This window comes from Crotalus tigris, unplaced genomic scaffold, assembly GCF_016545835.1.
Source record: "Crotalus tigris isolate CLP2741 ecotype Arizona unplaced genomic scaffold, ASM1654583v1 scf7180000021169.355214, whole genome shotgun sequence".
In the NCBI taxonomy this organism is placed as follows: Eukaryota; Metazoa; Chordata; class Lepidosauria; order Squamata; family Viperidae; genus Crotalus; species Crotalus tigris.
The window spans coordinates 90455-110031 of NW_024098380.1; the positions used below are offsets into that span (position 1 = coordinate 90455).

At 59.3% G+C, this 19577-nt stretch overlaps 1 protein-coding gene across 1 annotated transcript in view; it reads right to left on the reverse strand.

Annotated features, from left to right (window-relative positions):
* The window catches only part of LOC120320124 (zinc finger protein 777-like), a 30158-nt gene extending 13340 nt beyond the window's left edge, over positions 1–16818 (reverse strand). Inside the window, exons 1-6 of the mRNA XM_039369593.1 lie at positions 16690–16818; positions 10533–10934; positions 8625–8751; positions 7811–7927; positions 6681–6794; positions 4434–5292 (exon numbers count right to left, since the gene is read on the reverse strand). Coding sequence (XP_039225527.1) covers positions 4434–5292; positions 6681–6794; positions 7811–7927; positions 8625–8751; positions 10533–10934; positions 16690–16713 — 1643 coding nt within the window. The 5' untranslated portion in view covers positions 16714–16818. The remainder of the gene's footprint in view (positions 1–4433; positions 5293–6680; positions 6795–7810; positions 7928–8624; positions 8752–10532; positions 10935–16689) is intronic.
* Positions 16819–19577: the final 2759 nt, after the last annotated feature.

Below are 19577 nucleotides of genomic sequence, written 5' to 3' on the forward strand. Positions count from 1 at the left end.
TTCCTCCTCCCCCTCTTCCTCCCCTCCCGTTTTCCTCCTCCCCTTCTCTTCCTCCCCATTTCCTACTCCCCCTCTTCCTCCTCCTTTTCCTCCTCCTCCTCTTCCTCCCCCTCCCCTTTTCCTCCTCCTCCCCCTCTTCCTCCCCATTTCCTCCCCCCTCTTCCTCCTCCCCTTTTCCTCTTCCTCCTCCTCCTCTTCCTCCCCTCCCCTTTTCCTCTTCCCCTTCTCTTCCTCCCCATTTCCTCCTCCCCTTTTCCTCTTCCTCCTCCTCCCCTCCCCTCCTCCCTCCTGTTCCCCTTTTCTTCTTCCTCCTCCTCCTCCCCCTCTTCAAAGTTCATTCCCTTCAAGCCCTGATGACGTTCCCTAGTTGGGTCACGAAATGTCTGCAAGGAAACCAGCCAGCTTAGGGTCCTTCCTTCCTTCATTCCTCTCTCTCTCTCTCTCCCTTCCTTCCTTCCTCCTCCTTCTTCTCCTCCCTTCTAGCCCTGATGATGTTCCTTAGTTGGGTCACAAAATGTCTGCAAGGGAAGCACCCAGCTCAGAGTCCTCCCTCCCTCCCTCCCTCCCAGCACTGATGATGGGGAGGTCTGGGAAGTAACTCCCCCACCCCCAGATGGCCAGCCGAGGCCAGTCCTCAAGAGTCGGAGGGAGGCTGCCGCAAGCAGGGGCTGGACTAGATGATCTCCGGAATGCCCTCGAAGGCAAATCCACCGGCGTTCCTGCTCGGCCCAGGACAGCCTGCGAATTGGCACATCCTCGCCCAAAGCCTCTTTCCGAGGTGCGTTCCCACCGCATCTCGAACCCAGGACCCTTAACGGGCCAGCCGGGGGGCCCCCGGGGGACCTAGGGCCACGACAGGCTGCTTTGGTTTCCCCGCCCCAAACATAGCGGGCTTGAGTGGGTGGGGGGGCTTCGACCCCCCCCCCTTTCCCCAGAACGCTTTGGATTTGCCCAAACTGACAATTAAAAGGATGTTCGGATGGTAGCCAGGAGAAGTTTAAGGGGGGGGACGCATGGGGAATTGTGGGTATTACGTGGGAGGGGGTCAGAGGGCAGGTTTGAGCCCCTCCCGGAATACACCTAGTCCCCTAGTTACGACCCCAAAATTTCGGTTGCCGACGGAAGTATTTGTGGAGTGAGTTTCACCCCGTTTGACGTTGCTTCCCCCCCCGCCGTTAAGCGGATCTCTGCCTTTGTGAAGCTCATCCCGCGGTCGTTAAGCGAATCCGGCTTTTCCCCCCTCCCCCTTTGCTTGTCGAAAGGCCGCAAAAGGGACCCGTTTTCCACGCTTAACGACGGCTGCGGCATCCCCCCGTTGTTATGTGACCCACATTTGCGATGATCGCGGTGTCCCGGAGGTTGCGGGATGACGTGAGCGTACCGTCTGAAAGAGGAGTCAGTGACCCGTTTGGTTGTGTCCTGATCATGTGACCCTAGCAAGAAGGCAGTCGGAGTCGCACATGTGAAAAATCGTGGGGTGACTATTTTTCAGCACTGTTGTAAACTTTCAATGGTCACTAAAAATGGCGTCGTAAGTTGAGACGTATCAATGCAGAACGGTTACCAAGCTCCCCAAATCGGTGGCAGTTAGAACTTCAGAACTGGAATACAAGTACATTTTGGGTGGGTGTAGGTTTATTGTAAGTGTGAATGATTGCTACGTGAATAGTCACACGCTGAGGACTAGTGTGCTGACACGGCCTGGCTGTGTCTCATATCTTCCCGTAAAAGGGGAGGCGATAGATATCCATGGCCTAGGACCCCAAGAGTTAGTGATTCAGAGGGGAAAATTGGGATCAAGAGCTAACCTAGCATTTGTCAATCTGGGCAACGTGAAAAAGTCCCAGAATTCTCCAGGAGGCATGCTTGAACAGGAGAGGACTTCAACTCCCAGAATCCCCCAGCCGGCATGCTTTAAGAGGGGTGGACTTCAAGTCCCAGAATCCCCTGGACAAGATGCTTTAAGATGGGTGGACATCAGTTCCCACAATCCCCCAGGCTTTAAGAGGAGTGGACTTCGACTCCCAGAATCCCCCAGCCGGCATGCTTTAAGAGGGGTGGACTTCAACTCCCAGAATCCCCTAGCCAGCCATGCTGGCTGGGGAATTCTAGGACTTGAAGTCCACCCGTCTTAGTTGTCCAGGGTGACACACACTCTGCTAATCCTTGCTGCCGTGTTAATATGGATGCACAGGAGGGTCACCAAACATTCACGAGGACCCGGATTCGAATCCTACCTGATCTTTTCGATTGAAGAAGAATCCCTAATATTTGCAGCCTCCGGATGTTCGCTTACCTGCTAGGTAGGATGGTTCAACTCCGGGAAAACTCCATTTTCTTCCAAAAAGGACCCAACCGGGTGGGATTCTCCAGGCCAGGAAAACCACACACCCTCCATAAACGGAAGGGAACAGAGAGCGCGCGAACGATTGTGCTTCTGTTGCAGAAACCAGCCGCGCCAATTCAGACTCCTGTGTTGTGTGTCAACACGTCCCGAAGTCCGTGGTGCCTGGATTTGAACGCGGATCCGGCAGAAAACACGGTTAACCCAACCCAGATGCCTTGGGGGGTGGGGGGGGGTCTTGCTTTCCCACCCGGGGGCGTGACTGCGGTCCAAACCAGCGGAATTTTAGGAAGCCATGTTTGGAAGTGGATTCCGTCTGCCATTTTCACCAGAGAAAGAACCTCGCGTTACGACGGGAACGGAAGCGGCCCGTCGTGGTTGTGTAACTCCTGATGTTTGTAAAATTAGGTCATTAACGTGACAGCTGGGCCAATTTTGAGATCTTTTTTTTTTTTGAGGTGGTCGTTAAAGTGACGGCTGTGATCGTTAAGCGACGGCTGTAGTTGCAAAACAACGGTGATCGTTTAAAAACCACTACCGTCGTTAAGTGAAAAATCCAAGGGGGGGGGGTCGGAAAACCATGGTTAAAAAGAGGTCGCCTGATAGTTGGAAATGATCATAGACACAACTCGGGTGCTAAATGTCCCAAATTTGGTCGTGTGATCACCCAGGGGGAAGGTTACCATGGAAACTTTGAATACAGGTTACAAGTCACCCACTGAGACAGTCGTTAAATGAATTTTGCACCGTCGTAACTACGAGTCCGTTGCTAAGTTGCCAATTTTGATGACATGACCCCGAAGAGGCTGTAAGGGTCCTCAGGGTGAAAAAGTCGTAAGTCACTTTTTTGAACGGTCACTAAATGAACTGTTAAGTCGAGGACTAGCTGTAAGCCCCGGATAGGTCCGGCGGAACTTCGAACAGTCACTAAGTGATCGGTCGTAAATTGAGGACTACTTGTATAGGATGGGAAGCGTCAGGATAGCTGGTCTGAGCTCAGGAACGGTCCAACCACCCTACCCCAAACCCACAGACGAGAAAGACACCAGGGGAGACACACTGAACTGACATGTTTTGCCAAAGAAAGTGATACAAAAACCAACAATCACCGGCAGCCACAGACCAAACAGCGGACATCACACAGAAGAAAAGCTGGTTTCTCACAGTCACCTCGGCCGACACTGAGTTCAACAACATGGCAATCCATAGCTAACTCAACCGATATTTACAAAGGTACCTTGAAAGAAAGAAAGAAAGAAAATAACCGACACCACCACAACGATGGAGGGCAGATCTCTGTGCGTGAACCGGGGAGCCAGGCAACACAAATCCTGCTGGGGACATCACACTGTGAAACCACGCGACGCAAGAGCTGGGCGTCCGAGCGGAGGCACCAGGACCACTGGCCGAAGTTGTTCTCGCTCGGACACGCGCCCTCGGCAAAGAACCAAATACGGTTTTTCGGAATTAAAACGGAGAAGGAGGACAGACACACCAACTAAGAACAAGGACCTGGGTAACGGGCGCAGGTGGGTGTTTCCAGTTCCACCGAGGTGTGGGAGGACCGGGACCCCCACCCTGAGCGAGCAGGACTGAAGGACCCAGAGATCCATTTGCTCCTCGCCACGGTCCACCGCCGTGTTGCCAACGTCTTCAGCGCGCGGTGCCATCAGGAGTACGTCGATACGGGTGCGTGTAGAGTACACGCCGCAAGGAGGACTCGTACGGCAAGTGGACGGGGCAAAGAAATGCGTGGAACTGGGGGTGGGGGGCTGGAGAGAGCAACAGGGGGGGATTTGCTGGCCCTGTCTTCCCTCTCCCTACTAGGCATGCAAGGAGGGGCAGGGTGGGTGGGCTACAAGACCTTTGCAGCCCACTCGAGTGCAATCAACGCCCGACCTCCTCGAACGGGAGCAGGCCACAGCTTACGTGTCGGCATCCAACAGGTGTGCCCAATGCAGGACAGAAGAGCAATTGATGCTCCTGTCCTCTCCCCCCCCCAAGTATTCATTTCCCCACCACCGCCCCGGTGGGGCACCCCCCCCCAAAGGCTGGCGCGTCCCTTTCCGCTGGGCGCAAGCACCGCTACGGCTGCGGAGGCTTCAGGCCCATCAGCCCCGTCTGTGTTCCCAGCACCAGGTGGCGCACGGTGGGGGTGCGGGCGTGGATTTTCTGGTGGCAGTTCAGCGACTCCTTGTAGCGGAAGTTCTTCCCGCAGGTGGCGCACTGGTAGGGCGTCTCGCCCGTGTGGACGCGCCAGTGTTTCAGCAGGTGGTCCCGCCGGATGAAGCTTTTCCCGCACTCGGTGCACTGATACGGCCGCTCGCCTGTGTGGATCCGCTGGTGCCGCACGGCTTTGGAGAGGTCCCGGAAGTCCTTGCCGCAGTAGGTGCAGGTCAGCGGCCCGTCGCCTTTCCCCGCGTGGAGCTTCTGATGGAGGAGGAGGCTGACCTCCAGCTTGAAGCTCTCCTTGCACTGGGTGCACGTGTACGGACGCTCCACCATGTGGTTTCCGGGCCGTTTCACCGCGCCGGGTTTCGCGGTTGGGCTCCTTTGTGGCTCAGGGCGCTTGTGCACTTTGGGACGGGCAGGAGTTGGGGCCCTCTGGATGAGCTTAGCCTCCGGGCTTCCGGGAGGTTCTGGCACCAGGTACGCCCCGCTTCCACCGTGGGTCTCCTGGTGGCTGGCGAAGAGCTGCCGGTCTACAAATCCTTCTCCGCATTCGCAGCAGATAAAGGGGCCGGTGTCAGCTTCCGCAGCTGAAGTGGCCGAGTCCTCGTTTTGTGACTCGGGCACCCCCTGCCCCGACTGCCGGAGGAGCTTTTTCGGCAGGGTGAGGGACAGAGATTGGCTCTCGCACAGCAGCTCCTCTCCAGGACCCTGGAAAACGTCCGTCCACTTGCGGGGGAACAAGCTGTCCGCCTCATCCTCCAGCAACTGAGGGGCACCTGGAGAAAGAAAAAGCCACAGGTAACTGAGGAAGGACACACCCAGCAGGCCGGCCCATAGAGGTAAACCCTATTCTCCTTTTTTTCTGCACATCCCACGCTGCCGTCTCCTGCTCGGACCCTCGTCCTACGAGCCGAGAGATCGGCCAGGGTAGCGTTCCCAGCAGCGGGGAGAGGGGATGGTTCCGTACGAGGGACGGGCAACTGCGCGAATGCACGGACAGCTCCATTGGCGCGCACACTGTAGACGGGCGCCTACCGCGCGCGCCAATGGAGCGTGCGGGCACGCGCTCCCCTGCTGCTCGGGCGAGTCAAGAGGTGCGTGCACATTCACTCGCCTGCCGTTTCCGTGGCCGAGTTGCAAACACCTCACGGCCCGCTAGTAGAGATTGCGGACGCCTAGGCCAGGGGCCCTCCGACTCCAAATTGGGGTCCTTCCTTCCTGATCCCTTGTATATATCCCCATATATTTTCCCAGAAGGGACAAATCGCGTCAAACGAGACACGGTAAATGGCCGCCGTGCCCGGTGAAAGAGAGCGCCGGGCGCGGATTGGTGAACCACCAAGTCCGAATCCCTCCTGTCACTACTCACTAAACTCATTGTCAGAACTTCCATTTGACAGTCGTTCCGTATCAGTCCGCCATGGAGCCTGGGGGGTGGGGGGTGGGGGGAAGGTGGCTAGTCGTCAAGGCCGTTTTTCTTGGGAGACGAATGCAGCCGCAAAACAGCCTACACCAGGGGTGTCAAAACTGCCCGGATGCGTCGTGGGGGAAAAGTCGCGATACGTCGCGACACGTCACGTGATGTTGTGCGTTCGACCCACCCCTGGCCTACACGGAGAATGACAGGTTCAAAAAACCATCTCTTTTAAAACTGATTGGACAACGGAGGGGAAACCAACTACGGGAAGCGTCTGAGAGGGAAAAGTTACACCTAAGGATTTGGCGCGCCAACCTCGGTTCCGGCTTTGCTTTACGGTCACCCGCTTGACCTTTAGAACACGGTACTTGAGAAGAGTATCGTGTTCTAAAGGTCAAGTGGATTACCGTAAAGCAAAGCCGGAACCGAGTCAAGGATCGTTCTTGCTTAAAGGATCAAGTTGAGGCAGGACTGACACTCAAAGTAACCTAGCGCAGCCTGGGATATCCCGGACGAACCCCCTTGAGGTGTCTCACCGTCCTCTGTCAATGTCGCTGTGGCATCACAAGCAACGCACCCCCGTCGAATGACGGGGGGAAAAGAGACACTGGGGCCGATCCTGGTTTCCAGATTCCCGAGCACAGCTGGGCACCAGCCTTCCCCGGGAACATTCCCGACTGGGTTCCCAAACCCTTAACGGGTCCTCAGCCCCTCCCGCCTTCCCTGGTGTCCCGTCTACTCTCTTACCCATGGCGCAGTCCCCAGGGATTTCTCTGGCCTCTACGCCCCCCGTGCTTTTGACGAGAGACAGATCATCTGGCTCGATCCAGGAAGTCCCGTGGAGAGCCGAAACAGGCGATCCTGTGGCACGGGAGAGAAAAACCAGGATCGTCACCACCGGATCCCCACATTCCAACGCTTTTTCTGCCATTTCCCCCTTCTCTGCGTTGCGCTAGCCAAATCAGTGTTCTTCAAACGCGGTGACGGCAAAGTGGGCGGACTTCAACTCCCAGAAGTACCCAGTCAGCATGCTTTCCGTTGCGTCAGTGGTTCTCAACCTTTTTAATGCCGTGCCCCCCTCCACCGGTCGTAAGTCGAGGACTACTCAACCGGTCGTAAGTCGAGGACTACTCAACTGGTGCAGCACCGTTTGCAGAATGGGACTTTTGGCGGGCTCAGCAGGGCAGAGACAGCCTGGACAATTCCTATTGGCTCTTGAAAGCCAATAGAATTAGACTCTATTCAAGAGAGTCTATTCTATTGGCTTTCAAAAGCCAATAGAATAAAAGGGAGTAGCACAGCTAAGGAAAAGGGGGGGGAAAAATGGCGGACTGCGTTGTTTGGCGACCCCCGTGAAATGGTCGTTCGACCCCAAATGGGGTCCCGACCCACAGGTGGAGAACCACTGCATTGCGTGGACTTCATGCTGGTGGAGGAATTCTGGGAATTGAAGTCTTTCCCTCTTAAAGCATGCCGGCTGGGGGATTCTGGGAGTTGAAGTCCAACTCTCTTAAAGCATGCCGGCTGGGGGATTCTGGGAGTGGAAGTCCACTTTTCTTAAATTTGTCAAGGTTCGCCAACACCGCTCAAGAGAAACCCTATTAAACCCCCAAGTCGGCTTCATTCACACAATATCCTACTACCTCCTCCCCCAAATCCAGGGCAGTTGGAAAAACTACACTAAGAGCTTAGGATGAAATTGGAAATCGACAAGATATGGAGGGGAAGGTTCTCCAGCTCTGGATGCCAAATTCCAGCAGCTGAAAACCCCTCGACAAACGAATTTTGAAACCTTTGAAAAAAATCGTCACAACTTCTCGAACCCACAAAACAGGAGGGAGGGGAAGACCGGAGGGGAAAATGGCCACACAACTCACCTGCCCTGTCCCCCAAGTCGGACTCTTCGTGGCGTTCCCCTTCTCTGCCGTCGGCCTGCTCCGAAGCCTCTCCTTGCTCAATCCGGGAGAGGAGATCTGGTTTGGAGACGGCTGCGTCTACGGAGGACAAGACAGCATCAAAGTACGGGTATTCATCGACTTACAAGCGCTTGTTTAGCGACCGTTCCACGTTACGACGTCGCCGAAGGGACTTGACGACTTTTCGCACACATACGACCAGTTGTAGCATCCCCGGGGTCAGGTGATCAAAAAAAAAATAGCACGCTCGGCCGTTGACTTTGTTTCTCGTCACCAAAGGTTTCTTTCTCGTCGGCAACGGATTCGTATTTTTGACGGTAACAGTGTCCCGCGATTTCCCCCTTTTTTGCGACGAGAAACAAAGCCGACGAGAATTCCCTATTAGTAACTTAAGCGGTTCGCTGAACCACTGTGGTAAGACAGGTCACGAAACGGGAGAAAATTCACCTCACAGCGGTCTCGTTTAGCCGCAAAAATCTGGGGCACAATTGTGATCGTACGTCAAGGACGACCTGTATACCGGAGAACTCGCTTGGGGTTCGGAAAGCGTCAGAATGAGGATGGTGATCTATGGCGCCCGAAGGTGGACCCTTCCCACCCTGGACCAGCCGGGACACCCGTTGCTTCTCTCGGGGCGAAGCCACACAACCGTCTGGCGATGCGACGACAGAGCCACAAAACCACCGAGCCGCACTGAAATCGCCTGTCCGGTTTCTCTCCGGGAGTCCCGCGGCTGATCGATGGCGGCCCAGTCCTGACGCCAGCCCGCTCTTACCGACGGAGACCACCGCCTGGTAGTTGTGCTTCATGATGTGACGATACAGGTCCTTTTGGCTTTCGTCCAGGCCCCTCCACTCTTGCTCCGAGAAACTGCAGGAGGCGTCGTCAAACTGCAAGGGGACCTGCAACGGGGCGACAACTCGGGGTCGTAAACAATGTAGACCACAACCTTCCAGTTTTGCGGACCGGCGGGGCGGAGGGAGAGGGCATGGTACCAGCGGTGTGTGCACGCACACAGCTCATTTATACAAATGGCGTGCACGTGCGTGCGCGTAGCTCATTTGCACAAGTGGCATGCACATGCGCGCACGTAGCTCCTTTATACAAGCGGCGTGCATGTACGTGCGCGCAGCTCATTTGCACCAGCGGCGTGCATGCCCGTGCACGTAGCTCATTTGCACCAGCAGCGTGCATGCCCGCGCACGTAGCTCATTTATACAAGCGGCGTGCATCCGCATGCGTGCAGCTCATTTACACAAGCGGCATGCACATGGGCTTGCGTTGCGCTCAAGTGGAGTGCGCGCCGCTCACACGCTGCACGTCAAAATAAGGCGTGCATCTGCGCACGCTCGCTGGCCGCTTCCGTGGCCCGGTTGCAAACTCCTCACGGCCTATTAGTGGGCTGCAGCCCACCGGTTGGGGACCCCTGATTTAGATGAGAGGATAGAAGGGGAACTCGTCAAATTTGCAGACGATACCACGCTGGCAGGAACAGCCAACCCTCCAGAAGATAGGCTAAGCGCCCAGAAGGATCTGGAGAGACTTGAACCCGGGGCCCTACCTAACAAAATGAAATTCGACGTACATAAAACTGTTTTACACTTAAAGAAGAAAAACGGAATTTACTGGTAAACAATAAGTGAAACCGGCCTCAACAGTAGCAACTGCGAGAGGGACCTAGTGGACAATCAATTAAATAGAAGCCGGCTGGGGGATTCTGGGAGTAGAAGTCCTCCCCTCTTAAAGCATGCCGGCTGGGGGATTCTGGGAGTTGAAGTCCTGTCTTAAAGCAGGCCGGCTGGGGGATTCTGGGAGTGGAAGCCTACCCGTCTTAAAGCAGGCCAGCTGGGGGATTCTGGGAGTGGAAGTTCACCCCTCTTAAAGTAGGCCAGCTGGGGGATTCTGGGAGTTGGTCCTCCCGTCTTAAAGCAGGCCGGCTGGTGGATTCTGGGAGTTGAAGTCCTCCCCTCTTAAACCATGCCAGGTGGGGGATTCTGGGAGTTGAAGTCCACCCCTCTGAAAGCATGGTGGCTGGGGAATTCTGGGAGTGGAAGTACACCCCTCTTAAAGCATGGAGGCTGGGGGATTCTGGGAGTGGATGTCCTCACCTCTTAAAGCATGCCGGCTGGGGGATTCTGGGAGATGAAGTCCTCCCCTCTTAAAGCATGCTGGCTGGGGGATTCTGGGAGTTGAAGTCCTCCCGTCTTAAAGCATGCCAGCTGGGGGATTCTGGGAGTTGAAGTCCTCCCGTCTTAAAACAGGCTGGCTGGGGGATTCTGGGAGTGGAAGTTCACCCCTCTTAAAGCATGCCGGCTGGGGAATTCTGGGAGTTGAAGTCCTCCCCTCTTAAAGCATGCCGGGTGGGGAATTCTGGGAGTTGAAGTCCTCCCCTCTTAAAGCAGGCCGGCTGGGGGATTCTGGGAGTGGAAGCCCACCCTTCTTCAAGCACGCTGAATGGGGGATTCTGGGAGACGACGTCCAGCCTCTTAACGCTTTCCAGTTTGGGAATTCTGGGAGCCGCAGCCTCAATTTGCCAACACCGCTCTACGAAACACCCGTGTTGCCCCTCCTTCACACGACGCCAATGCCTCAACTCCCCTTCTGCCCGTCCGGCAAAAACCCAGCCCATCGCCCCGGCAGGCTAGCCCGGCCAGTGGATTCCCCCCCCCCCGCCTCCTCTCACCTTCGGCGTCTCCCCCTTGGCGCCCGGCGGGAAACGCAGGATCCAGAAGTTGCGGTTCTGCAGCAGGTTCTCCATGTTCTCCAGCCGGCGCTGCAGCTGCCCGTACTCCTGGATCAGGGTGCCCAGCGCGGCCCACTTGCTCTCCAGCTGGTTGCCGAATTCGACGGCCGTCTTCTCGCAGCCGTCCAGCTTGGCCTCGGCCCGGCCCACCCGGCCTTCCAGGCCGAGGAGCTGCGCCGCGTAGGCGTCCACTTTGGCGTCCACCGCTTGGATCTCCGCCACGACGGTCAGGGAGAGCTCGGCCGCCTCGGGCAGGACGTCGGCCGCGGGGTTTGGCGCGGGGAGGCCGAGGGGCTGGATGGAGGCCGGGGGGGGGAGGTCCATGTCCCACGGAAGGCCCTGCTGTCGAGGGAGACACACAGACACACAAACAGAGCAACGGGTCACGCAGTTCTCGGCGTAACGACCGTTTGTCGCCCGACTTTGCTCAGCCCGTAACGGAAGGGGGGGGCAAAGATCCCGAAGGTCTGCTCATTTTCCCCGGAACGCGCAACCTTGGACGGGACTAGAACTCCCCCGTCGCCTCGCGATCGGCCCCAAAATCGCCCAGCTGGCTTTGGTGCCCGAAGGCGGGACTAGAACTCACCGTCACCCGGTGATGGGGCCAAAGTCACGCAGCTGGCGTTCGTGCCTTAAGGCGGGACTAGAACTCACTGTCGCCTGGTGATTGGCCCAAAGTCACCCAGTTGGCTTTCGTGCCTTAAGGCGGGACTAGAACTCACCGTCACCTGATGATTGGCTCAAAGTCACCCAGCTGGCTTTGGTGCCTTAAGGCGGGACTAGAACTCACCGTCGCTCGGTGATTGGCCCAAAGTCACCCAGCTGGCTTTCGTGCCTTAAGGCGGGACTAGAACTCACCGTCACCCGGTGATTGGCCCAAAGTCAACCAGCTGGCTTCGGTGCCTTAAGACGGGACTAGAACTCACCGTCGCCTAATGATTGGCTCAAAGTTACCCAGCTGGCTTTTGTGTCTTAAGGCAGGACTAGAACTCATCGTCGCCCGGTGATTGGGCCAAAGTCACGCAGCTGGGTTTCGTGCCTTAAGGTGGGACTAGAACTCACTGTCGCCCGGTGATTGGCTCAAAGTCACCCAACTGGCTTTCATGCCTTAAGGCAGGAGTAGAACTCATCGTCGCCCGGTGATTGGGCCAAAGTTACCCAGCTGGCTTTCGTGCCTAAAGGCGGGACTAGAACTCATCACCTGGTGATTGGCCCAAAGTCACCCAGCTGGCTTCGGTGCCTTAAGGCAGGACTAGAACTCACCATCGCCTAATGATTGGCTCAAAGTCATCCAGCTGGCTTTCGTGCCTTAAGGCAGGACTAGAATTCACCGTTTCCTGGTGATTGGCCCAAAGTCACCCAGCTGCCTTTCGTGCCTTAAGGCGGGACTAGAACTCACCGTCGCCCGGTGATTGGCCCAAAGTCACCCAGTTGGCTTTCATCCCTTAAGGCGGGACTAGAACTCACCCTCACCCGGTGATTGGCCCAAAGTCACCCGGCTACTTTTCCATGCCAAGGCAGAACTAGAACTCCCATCTCCCTGCTTCTGATCTTTCCACCCAACAGCCTCTCTATTGCAAGGGACACAAAAGCTCGATTTTTTTTCCAGCAAACGCACAACTTTTCAAGCAGCCTCCCTCCTTCCTCTCCTATTTAGCCTCCTCCAGCACTGGGTTCAAATTCCTCCCCCAGAAAATGTCGGGGCAATCTTCTGGGGGAGGCCGCTGGAGGTCATCTCCTGCCCAGCCCAGCCCAGCCAGCAAACCCAGATCCCAAGCTAGAGGTGGGCGTACCTTGCAGGACACCCCCATCCCCACCACTGGGACGGTGAAAAGGGCACCACGAGGAGATCCCTCCCCACCCGGCGACCATTGCCAAGGGGGCAATCCACACCTGGGAGGGGTCCAGACCCCAACAAGGCCAGCCCGGCCCCGCCCACCCACTGCCAAACCTTGAGGTGGGTCGATCTTGCAGGGCTTCCCCCCATCACCCCCTCCATCACCATCACTGGGCAGATGGAAAGGGAACCACGAGGAGATCCCTTCAGAGGAAGGAGGCAAATCCAGATTTCCCCCCCCCCTCAGTCCAGGCCAGTAACTAAATAGTGAGGTGGACAAACCTTGCAGGAACTTTCCCCCCCCTCCCACCGGCAATCAACATCACTGGTCGGGTGGAAAGGGCACCACAAGGCGATCCCGTCCCCGGAAAGTCAGCCTCGCAAGGGGCCAATCCACGCTTGGGAGGGGTCGTTACCATCCAGATCTAAACTGGGAAAAGGACCTCCACTCCCATCATTCCACTGGGCAGGTGGAAAGGGAACCTTACTGGGCAGGTGGAAAGGGCACCACGAGGTAATCCCTTCCCAGCCAAGTCAACCTCGCAAGGGTGGGGGAGGCATCTAAAGCTTGGGAGGGGTCCAGACCCAACCCAGCCACCCAACCTTGAAGTGGGCGGATCTTGCAGGAACCCCTCCACCCATCATCATCCCTGGGCAGGGGGAAAGGGCACCACGAGGCGATCTCTCCCAAGCATCAGAGCCTGGCAAGGGGGCAATGCGAGGGCCAGACCCCGCAGGCCAGCCCCGCCCACCCACCCAACTTTGAGGTGGGCAAATCTTGCAGGACCCCCTCCGCCCATCCCCATCGCTGGGCCAGTGGAAAGGGCACCACCAGGCAATCCCTTCCCAGCCAAGTCAGCCTTCCAAGGGTCCAATCTAAGCGTGGGAGGGCTCCAGACCCAACCAATACAGGCCAGCCCACTTGAGGTGGGCAAATCTTGCAGGAATCCCCCCACCCACACAATCGCCATCATTGGGAGGTGGAAAGGGCACCACGAGGCGATCCCTTCCCAGTAAGCCAGGCTCACGAGCGGGGGGCAATCCAAGTTTGGGAGGGGTCCAGCCCCCCCTCCAAACCGAACCCAGCCCCAGACCTTGAGATGGGCAGGTCTTGCAGGATCAGCCCTTCACCATCGCTGGGCAGGTGAAAAGGGCACCACCAGGCGATCCCTTCCCAGCCAAGTCAGCCTGGCAAGTGGGGGGGGGAGCAATCCAAGCTTGGGAGGCATCCAGACCCAATCCAGCCACCCAACCTTGACGTGGGCAGATCTGGCAGGACCAATCTATCGCTATCAGTGGGCAGGTGGAAAGGGTACCACCAGGAGATCTCTTCCCAGCAAATGATCCTTGCGAGGGGGCTAATCAAAGCTTGGGAGGGATCCAGACAGTCTAGCCAGCCCGGCCCAGCCTGGCCGCTGTCAAACCTTGAGTGGGTAGATCTTGCAGGACCTCCCCCCCCATCATCCCCTCCATCATCACCACTGGGCCGATGGAAAGGGAACCACGAGGAGATCCCGTCACAGGAAGGAGGGGGCAAATCCAGATTCCCCCCCCCCCAATCCAGGCCAGTCCAGCAATCAAACAGTGAGGTGGGCAAATCTAGCAGGAACCTCCCCCACACACCCCAGTCACCATCACGGGGCAGGTGGAAAGGGCACCACCAGGTGATCCCTTCTTGGCAAATCAGCCTCGCAAGGTGGGGGAGCATCCAAGCTTGGGCGGCGTCCAGACCCAACCCAGCCACACAACCTTGAGGTGGGCAGATCTGGCAGGAGCCCCTCTGCCCATCATCCCCATCCCTGGGCAGGTGGAAAGGGCACCATGAGGAGATCCCATCCCACCTGTCAGCCTGGCAAGTGGGGGGGAGAAAGTCATCCAAGCTCGGGAGGGGTCCAGACTGCCCAACCTTGAGGTGGGCAAATCTTGCAGGACCCCCCCTCCCCAATCACCATCGCTGGGCAGGTGGAAAGGGCACCACGGGGAGATCCCTTCCCAGCCAAGTCAGCCTGGCAAGTGGGGGGGGGGACAATGCAAGCTGGGGAGGGGTCCAGACCCAACCCAGCCACCCAACCTTGAAGTGGGCAGATCTGGCAGGAACCCCTCCGCCCATCACCACCTCTGAGCCGATGGAAAGGGCACCACGAGGAGATCCCTCCCCATCAAAGGGGCAATCCTGACACACACCCCATCCACCCAATCCAGGCCAGCCCAGCAACCAAACCTTGAGACACCCCACCACCACCACCCCGGCCCCCAATGACTAACCCTGGGCAGGTGGAAAGGGCACCACGAGGCGATCCCTTCCCAGCCAAGTCAGCCTCGGAAGGAGGGGGGGGCAATTTAAGCTCAAGAGGGGTCCAGACCTAAATCAGCCACCCAGCCTTGAGGTGGGCAGATCTGGCAGGTCCCCCTCCGCCCATCACCACCCCTGGGCAGGTGGAAAGGGCACCACCTGGCGATCCCTGCGCAGCAAAGTCAGCCTGGCAAGTGGGGGGGGGAGCCATCCAAGCTCGGGAGGGGTCCAGCCCCAACCCAGCCATCCAACCTTGAAATGGGCAGATGGGGCAGGAACCCCTCCCCAATCACCACCCTTGGTCTGGTGGAAAGGGCACCACAAGGAGATCCCTTCCCAGTAAATGAGTCTCGCAAAGAGGGGGGGTGCAATCCAAGCTGGGGAGGTGTCCAGACTGCCCAGCTTCCAAACCCCACAAGATCTCCCCCATCACCACCCTTGGACAGGTGGAAAGGGCACCACGAGGCGATCCCTTCCCCGTCAGTCAGGTTCGTGACGGGGCAATCCATGTTTGAGAGGGGTCCAGCCCCCCCCCAAAATCAAACCCAGCCCCAAACATTGAGATGGGCAGGTCTTGCCGGATCTGTACCATCCCCACCCCTGGGCCGGTGGAAAGGGCACCACGAGGCGATCTCTTCCCAGCCAAGTCAGCTTGGCAAGTGCTGGGGGGGGAGCCATCCAAGCTCAGGAGGGGTCCAGCCCCAACCCAGCCACCCAACCTTGAGGTGGGCAGACCTAGCAGGACCCCCTCCCCAATCACCACCTCTGAGCCGATGGAAAGGGCACCACAAGGAGAACCCTCCCCATCAAAGGGGCAATCCAGACACACACACATACCCCAATCACCCAATCCAGTGCCAGCCCAGCAAGCAAACCTTGAGACACCCCTCCCGCACCCACCCACCAACGCCATCCCTGGGCAGGTGGAAAGGGCACCACGAGGAGAACCCTCCCCATCAAAGGGGCAATCCAGACACACACACAGACACACACACACACACACACACACCAACCACCCAATCCAGTGCCAGCCCAGCAAGCAAACCTTGAGACACCCTCCCCCCGCACCCACCCACCCACCCACCGCCCCCCCCCATCGCCGTCCCTGGGCAGGTGGAAAGGGCACCACGAGGAGATCCCTTCCCAGCCAATGAGCCTCTCCAAGGGGAGAGGGCCATCATCACGAGGAGAAACCATCAAAGGGGCAATACATACACACACACACACACACACACACACACACACACACACACACCAACCACCCAATCCAGTGCCAGCCCAGCAAGCAAATCTTGAGATACCCACCCACCCACCGCCCCCAATCGCCGTCTCTGGACAGGTGGAAAGGGCACCACGAGAAGAACCCTCCCCTTCAAAGGGGCAATCCACACACACACACACACACACACACACACACACACAAACACACACACACACAGAGAGAGAGAGAAACACCCCAACCACCCAATCCAGTGCCAGCCCAGCAAACAAACCTTGAGACACCCCCCCTGCACCCACCGCCCCCCCACCGCCGTCCCTGGGCCGGTGGAAAGGGCACCACGAGGAGATCCCTCCCCATCAAAGGGGCAATCCAGACACACACACACACACACACACACACACACACACACACCAAGCACCCAATCCAGTGCCAGCCCAGCAAGCAAACCTTGAGACACCCTCCCGCACCCACCCACCCACCGCCCGCCCCCCCCTCGCCGTCCCTGGGCCGGTGGAAAGGGCACCACGAGGCGATCCCTTCCCAGCCAATGAGCCTGGCCGAGGGGAGGGGGCCATCCCAGCTGGGGAGGGGGTCTAGCCCCCCCCAGATACAAGCCCCCTCCCAAGGTGGGTGGGGGGGATCGACCTCTCCCAGCTAGAAGACCCCCCCCTCCCCTCCTCCCTCCCTCCCTCCCCAGCCCCGCCCGGACTGCGGCAAGCCCCCCCCCCGCCTCCTCCCCACTCACCTGGGCGGGGCTCCACTCGGCCATGGCCCGGCTGGGCTGGGCTGGGCAACGGCGGGAGAAGCGGAGCGAGGCGGGGACGGAGCGGCCGGTCGGTCCGTCGGTCGGTCCGGAGCGAGGCGGGTTGGTGGGTGGGTGGGTGGGGGGGCTCCGCTGCGGTCCGGTCCAGGAAGCGACGGGGGCTCCGCGCAGGAGCCGCAGCGCCGCCTCGGCCTGCAGCGACGCCGCCTGGCCGGAGGTCGCCACTGCAGCCGCTCTCCGATCCCTCCCCCATCCAGGCTGAGTTTGGGGGGGGGGTCTGGAGCCCCTCCCAAAGAGGGGAGGGGTCTCCTAGGTGGGAGGGGGGAGGTCCCTCCCCCATCCAGGATGAGGTTGGGGGGGGTCTGGACCCCCTCCCAAAGAGGGGAGGGGTCTCCTAGGTGGGAGGGGGGAGGTCCCTCCCCCATCCAGGATGAGTTTGGGAGGGTCTGGACCCCCTCCCAAAGAGGGGAGGGGTCTCCTAGATGGGAGGGGGCGATCCCTCCCCCATCCAGGCTGAGTTTGGGGGGGTCTGGACCCCCTCCCAAAGAGGGGAGGGGTCTCCTAGATGGGAGGGGGCGATCCCTCCCCCATCCAGGCTGAGTTTGGGGGGGTCTGGACCCCCTCCCAAAGAGGGGAGGGGTCTCCTAGATGGGAGGGGGCGATCCCTCCCCCATCCAGGCTGAGTTTGGGGGGGTCTGGACCCCCTCCCAAAGAGGGGAGGGGTCTCCTAGATGGGAGGGGGGGAGGTCCCTCCCCCATCCAGGCTGAGTTTGGGAGGGTCTGGACCCCCTCCCAAAGAGGGGAGGGGTCTCCTAGATGGGAGGGGGCGATCCCTCCCCCATCCCGGCTGAGTTTGGGGGGGTCTGGACCCCCTCCCAAAGAGGGAGGGTCTCCTAGCTGGAGGAGGGCAATCCCGCCCCCTCCAGGCTGAGTTTGGGGGAGTCTGGACCCCCTCCCAAAGAGGGGAGGTCTCCTAGCTGGGAGGGGGCGATCACTCCCCATCCAGGCTGAGTTTGGGGGGGTCTGGACCCCCTCCAAAAGGGGAGGGGTCTCCTAGGTGGGAGGGGGAGGTCCTCCCCCATCCAGGATGTTTGGGGGCTTCTGGACCCCCTCCCAAAGAGGGGAGGGGTCTCCTAGATGGGAGGGGGCGATCCCTCCCCACCCAGGCTGGGTTTGGGGGTCTGGACCCCCTCCCAAAGAGGGGAGGGGTCTCCTAGGTGGGGGGGGGCAATCCTTCCCCATCCAGGTTGAGTTTGAGGGGTCTGGACCCCCTCCCAAGAGGGGGGGGTCTCCTAGATGGAGGGGGGGAGGTCCCTCCCCCATCAGGCTGAGTTTGGGGGGGGTCTGGACCCCCTCCCAAAGAGGGGAGGGGTCTCCTAGGTGGGAGGGGGCGATCCCATCCAGGCTGAGTTTGGGGGGGTCTGGACCCCCTCCCAAAGAGGGGAGGGGTCTCCTCGATGGGAGGGGGCGATCCCTCCCCATCCAGGCTGGGTTTGGGGGGTCTGGACCCCCTCCCAAAGAGGGGAGGGGTCTCCTAGATGGGGGTGCGATCCCTCCCCCATCCAGGTTGAGTTTGAGGGGTCTGGACCCCCTCCCAAAGAGGGGAGGGGTCTCCTAGATGGGGGGGCGATCCCTCCCCATCCAGGCTGAGTTTGGGGGGGTCTGGACCCCCTCCCAAAGAGGGGAGGGGTCTCCTAGGTGGGGGGGGGCAATCCTTCCCCATCCAGGTTGAGTTTGAGGGGTCTGATGGGGGGGGGAGGTCCCTCCCCCATCCAGGCTGAGTTTGGGGGGGGTCTGGACCCCCTCCCAAAGAGGGGAGGGGTCTCCTAGGTGGGAGGGGGCGATCCCATCCAGGCTGAGTTTGGGGGGGTCTGGACCCCCTCCCAAAGTGGGGAGGGGTCTCCTAGATGGGAGGGGGCGATCCCTCCCCATCCAGGCTGGGTTTGGGGGGTCTGGACCCCCTCCCAAAGAGGGGAAGGGTCTCCTAGATGGGAGGGGGGGAGGTCCCTCCCCCATCCAGGCTGAGTTTGGGGGGGTCTGGACCCCCTCCCAAAGAGGGGAGGGGTCTCCTAGATGGGAGGGGGGCGATCCCTCCCCATCCAGTTTCAGTTTGGGGGGGGGTCTGGACCCCCTCCCAAAGAGGGGAGGGGTCTCCTAGATGGGGGGGGCGATCCTTTCCCATCCAGGCTACGTTTGGGGGGGTCTGGACCCCCTCCCAAACAGGGGAGGGGTCTCCTAGATAGGAGGGGGCGATCCCTCCTCACGCAGGCTGACTTTGGGGGGGGGTCTTCTACCTGGGAGCGTGGACTTTGCCGGGATGGGATCTCCTCGTGGTCTCCTTTCCATCCAAACTGGGTTTGGGGGAGGGGTCAGGAGCCCTCCCGCCCTTGGATTTTGCCCCCTTGGCGAGGCTGCCTTGGCCGGGAAGGGATCTCCTCGGGGCGCCCTTTCCCCCTGCCCACGGAGGGCCCGCAGGATCCGCCCACCTCGAGGTTTGGTGGGCGAGGTTGGCTTAGATCTCCTCGTGGTGCCCTTTCCGTCAACCCGACTTTCCTCCTCTTCCTCCACCCCCCCCCCAAAAAAAAAATCGGATCAGGAGTTGCACAGACAGCCGGTCTCCTACCTCGCAGGGTTGTGGCTTGGATGGCAGGGGAATGGAGCCAGGGAGGGGCCAGCAGGAGCGTACCGCAGGGGGAGAGGCGGGAGGGGAGGAGGGAGAAGGGAGAGGGAGGGAGAAGGGGGGGCAACAAGTCTGAGGGGTGGCTAGTCCTGGTGGGGGGGTCAAATTGGGGACCCTGAGACCCTCCAGTCGGGAGGGGATTCTTGAGGGAGAAGGGTAATAATAATAATGATGATGATGATGATGATGA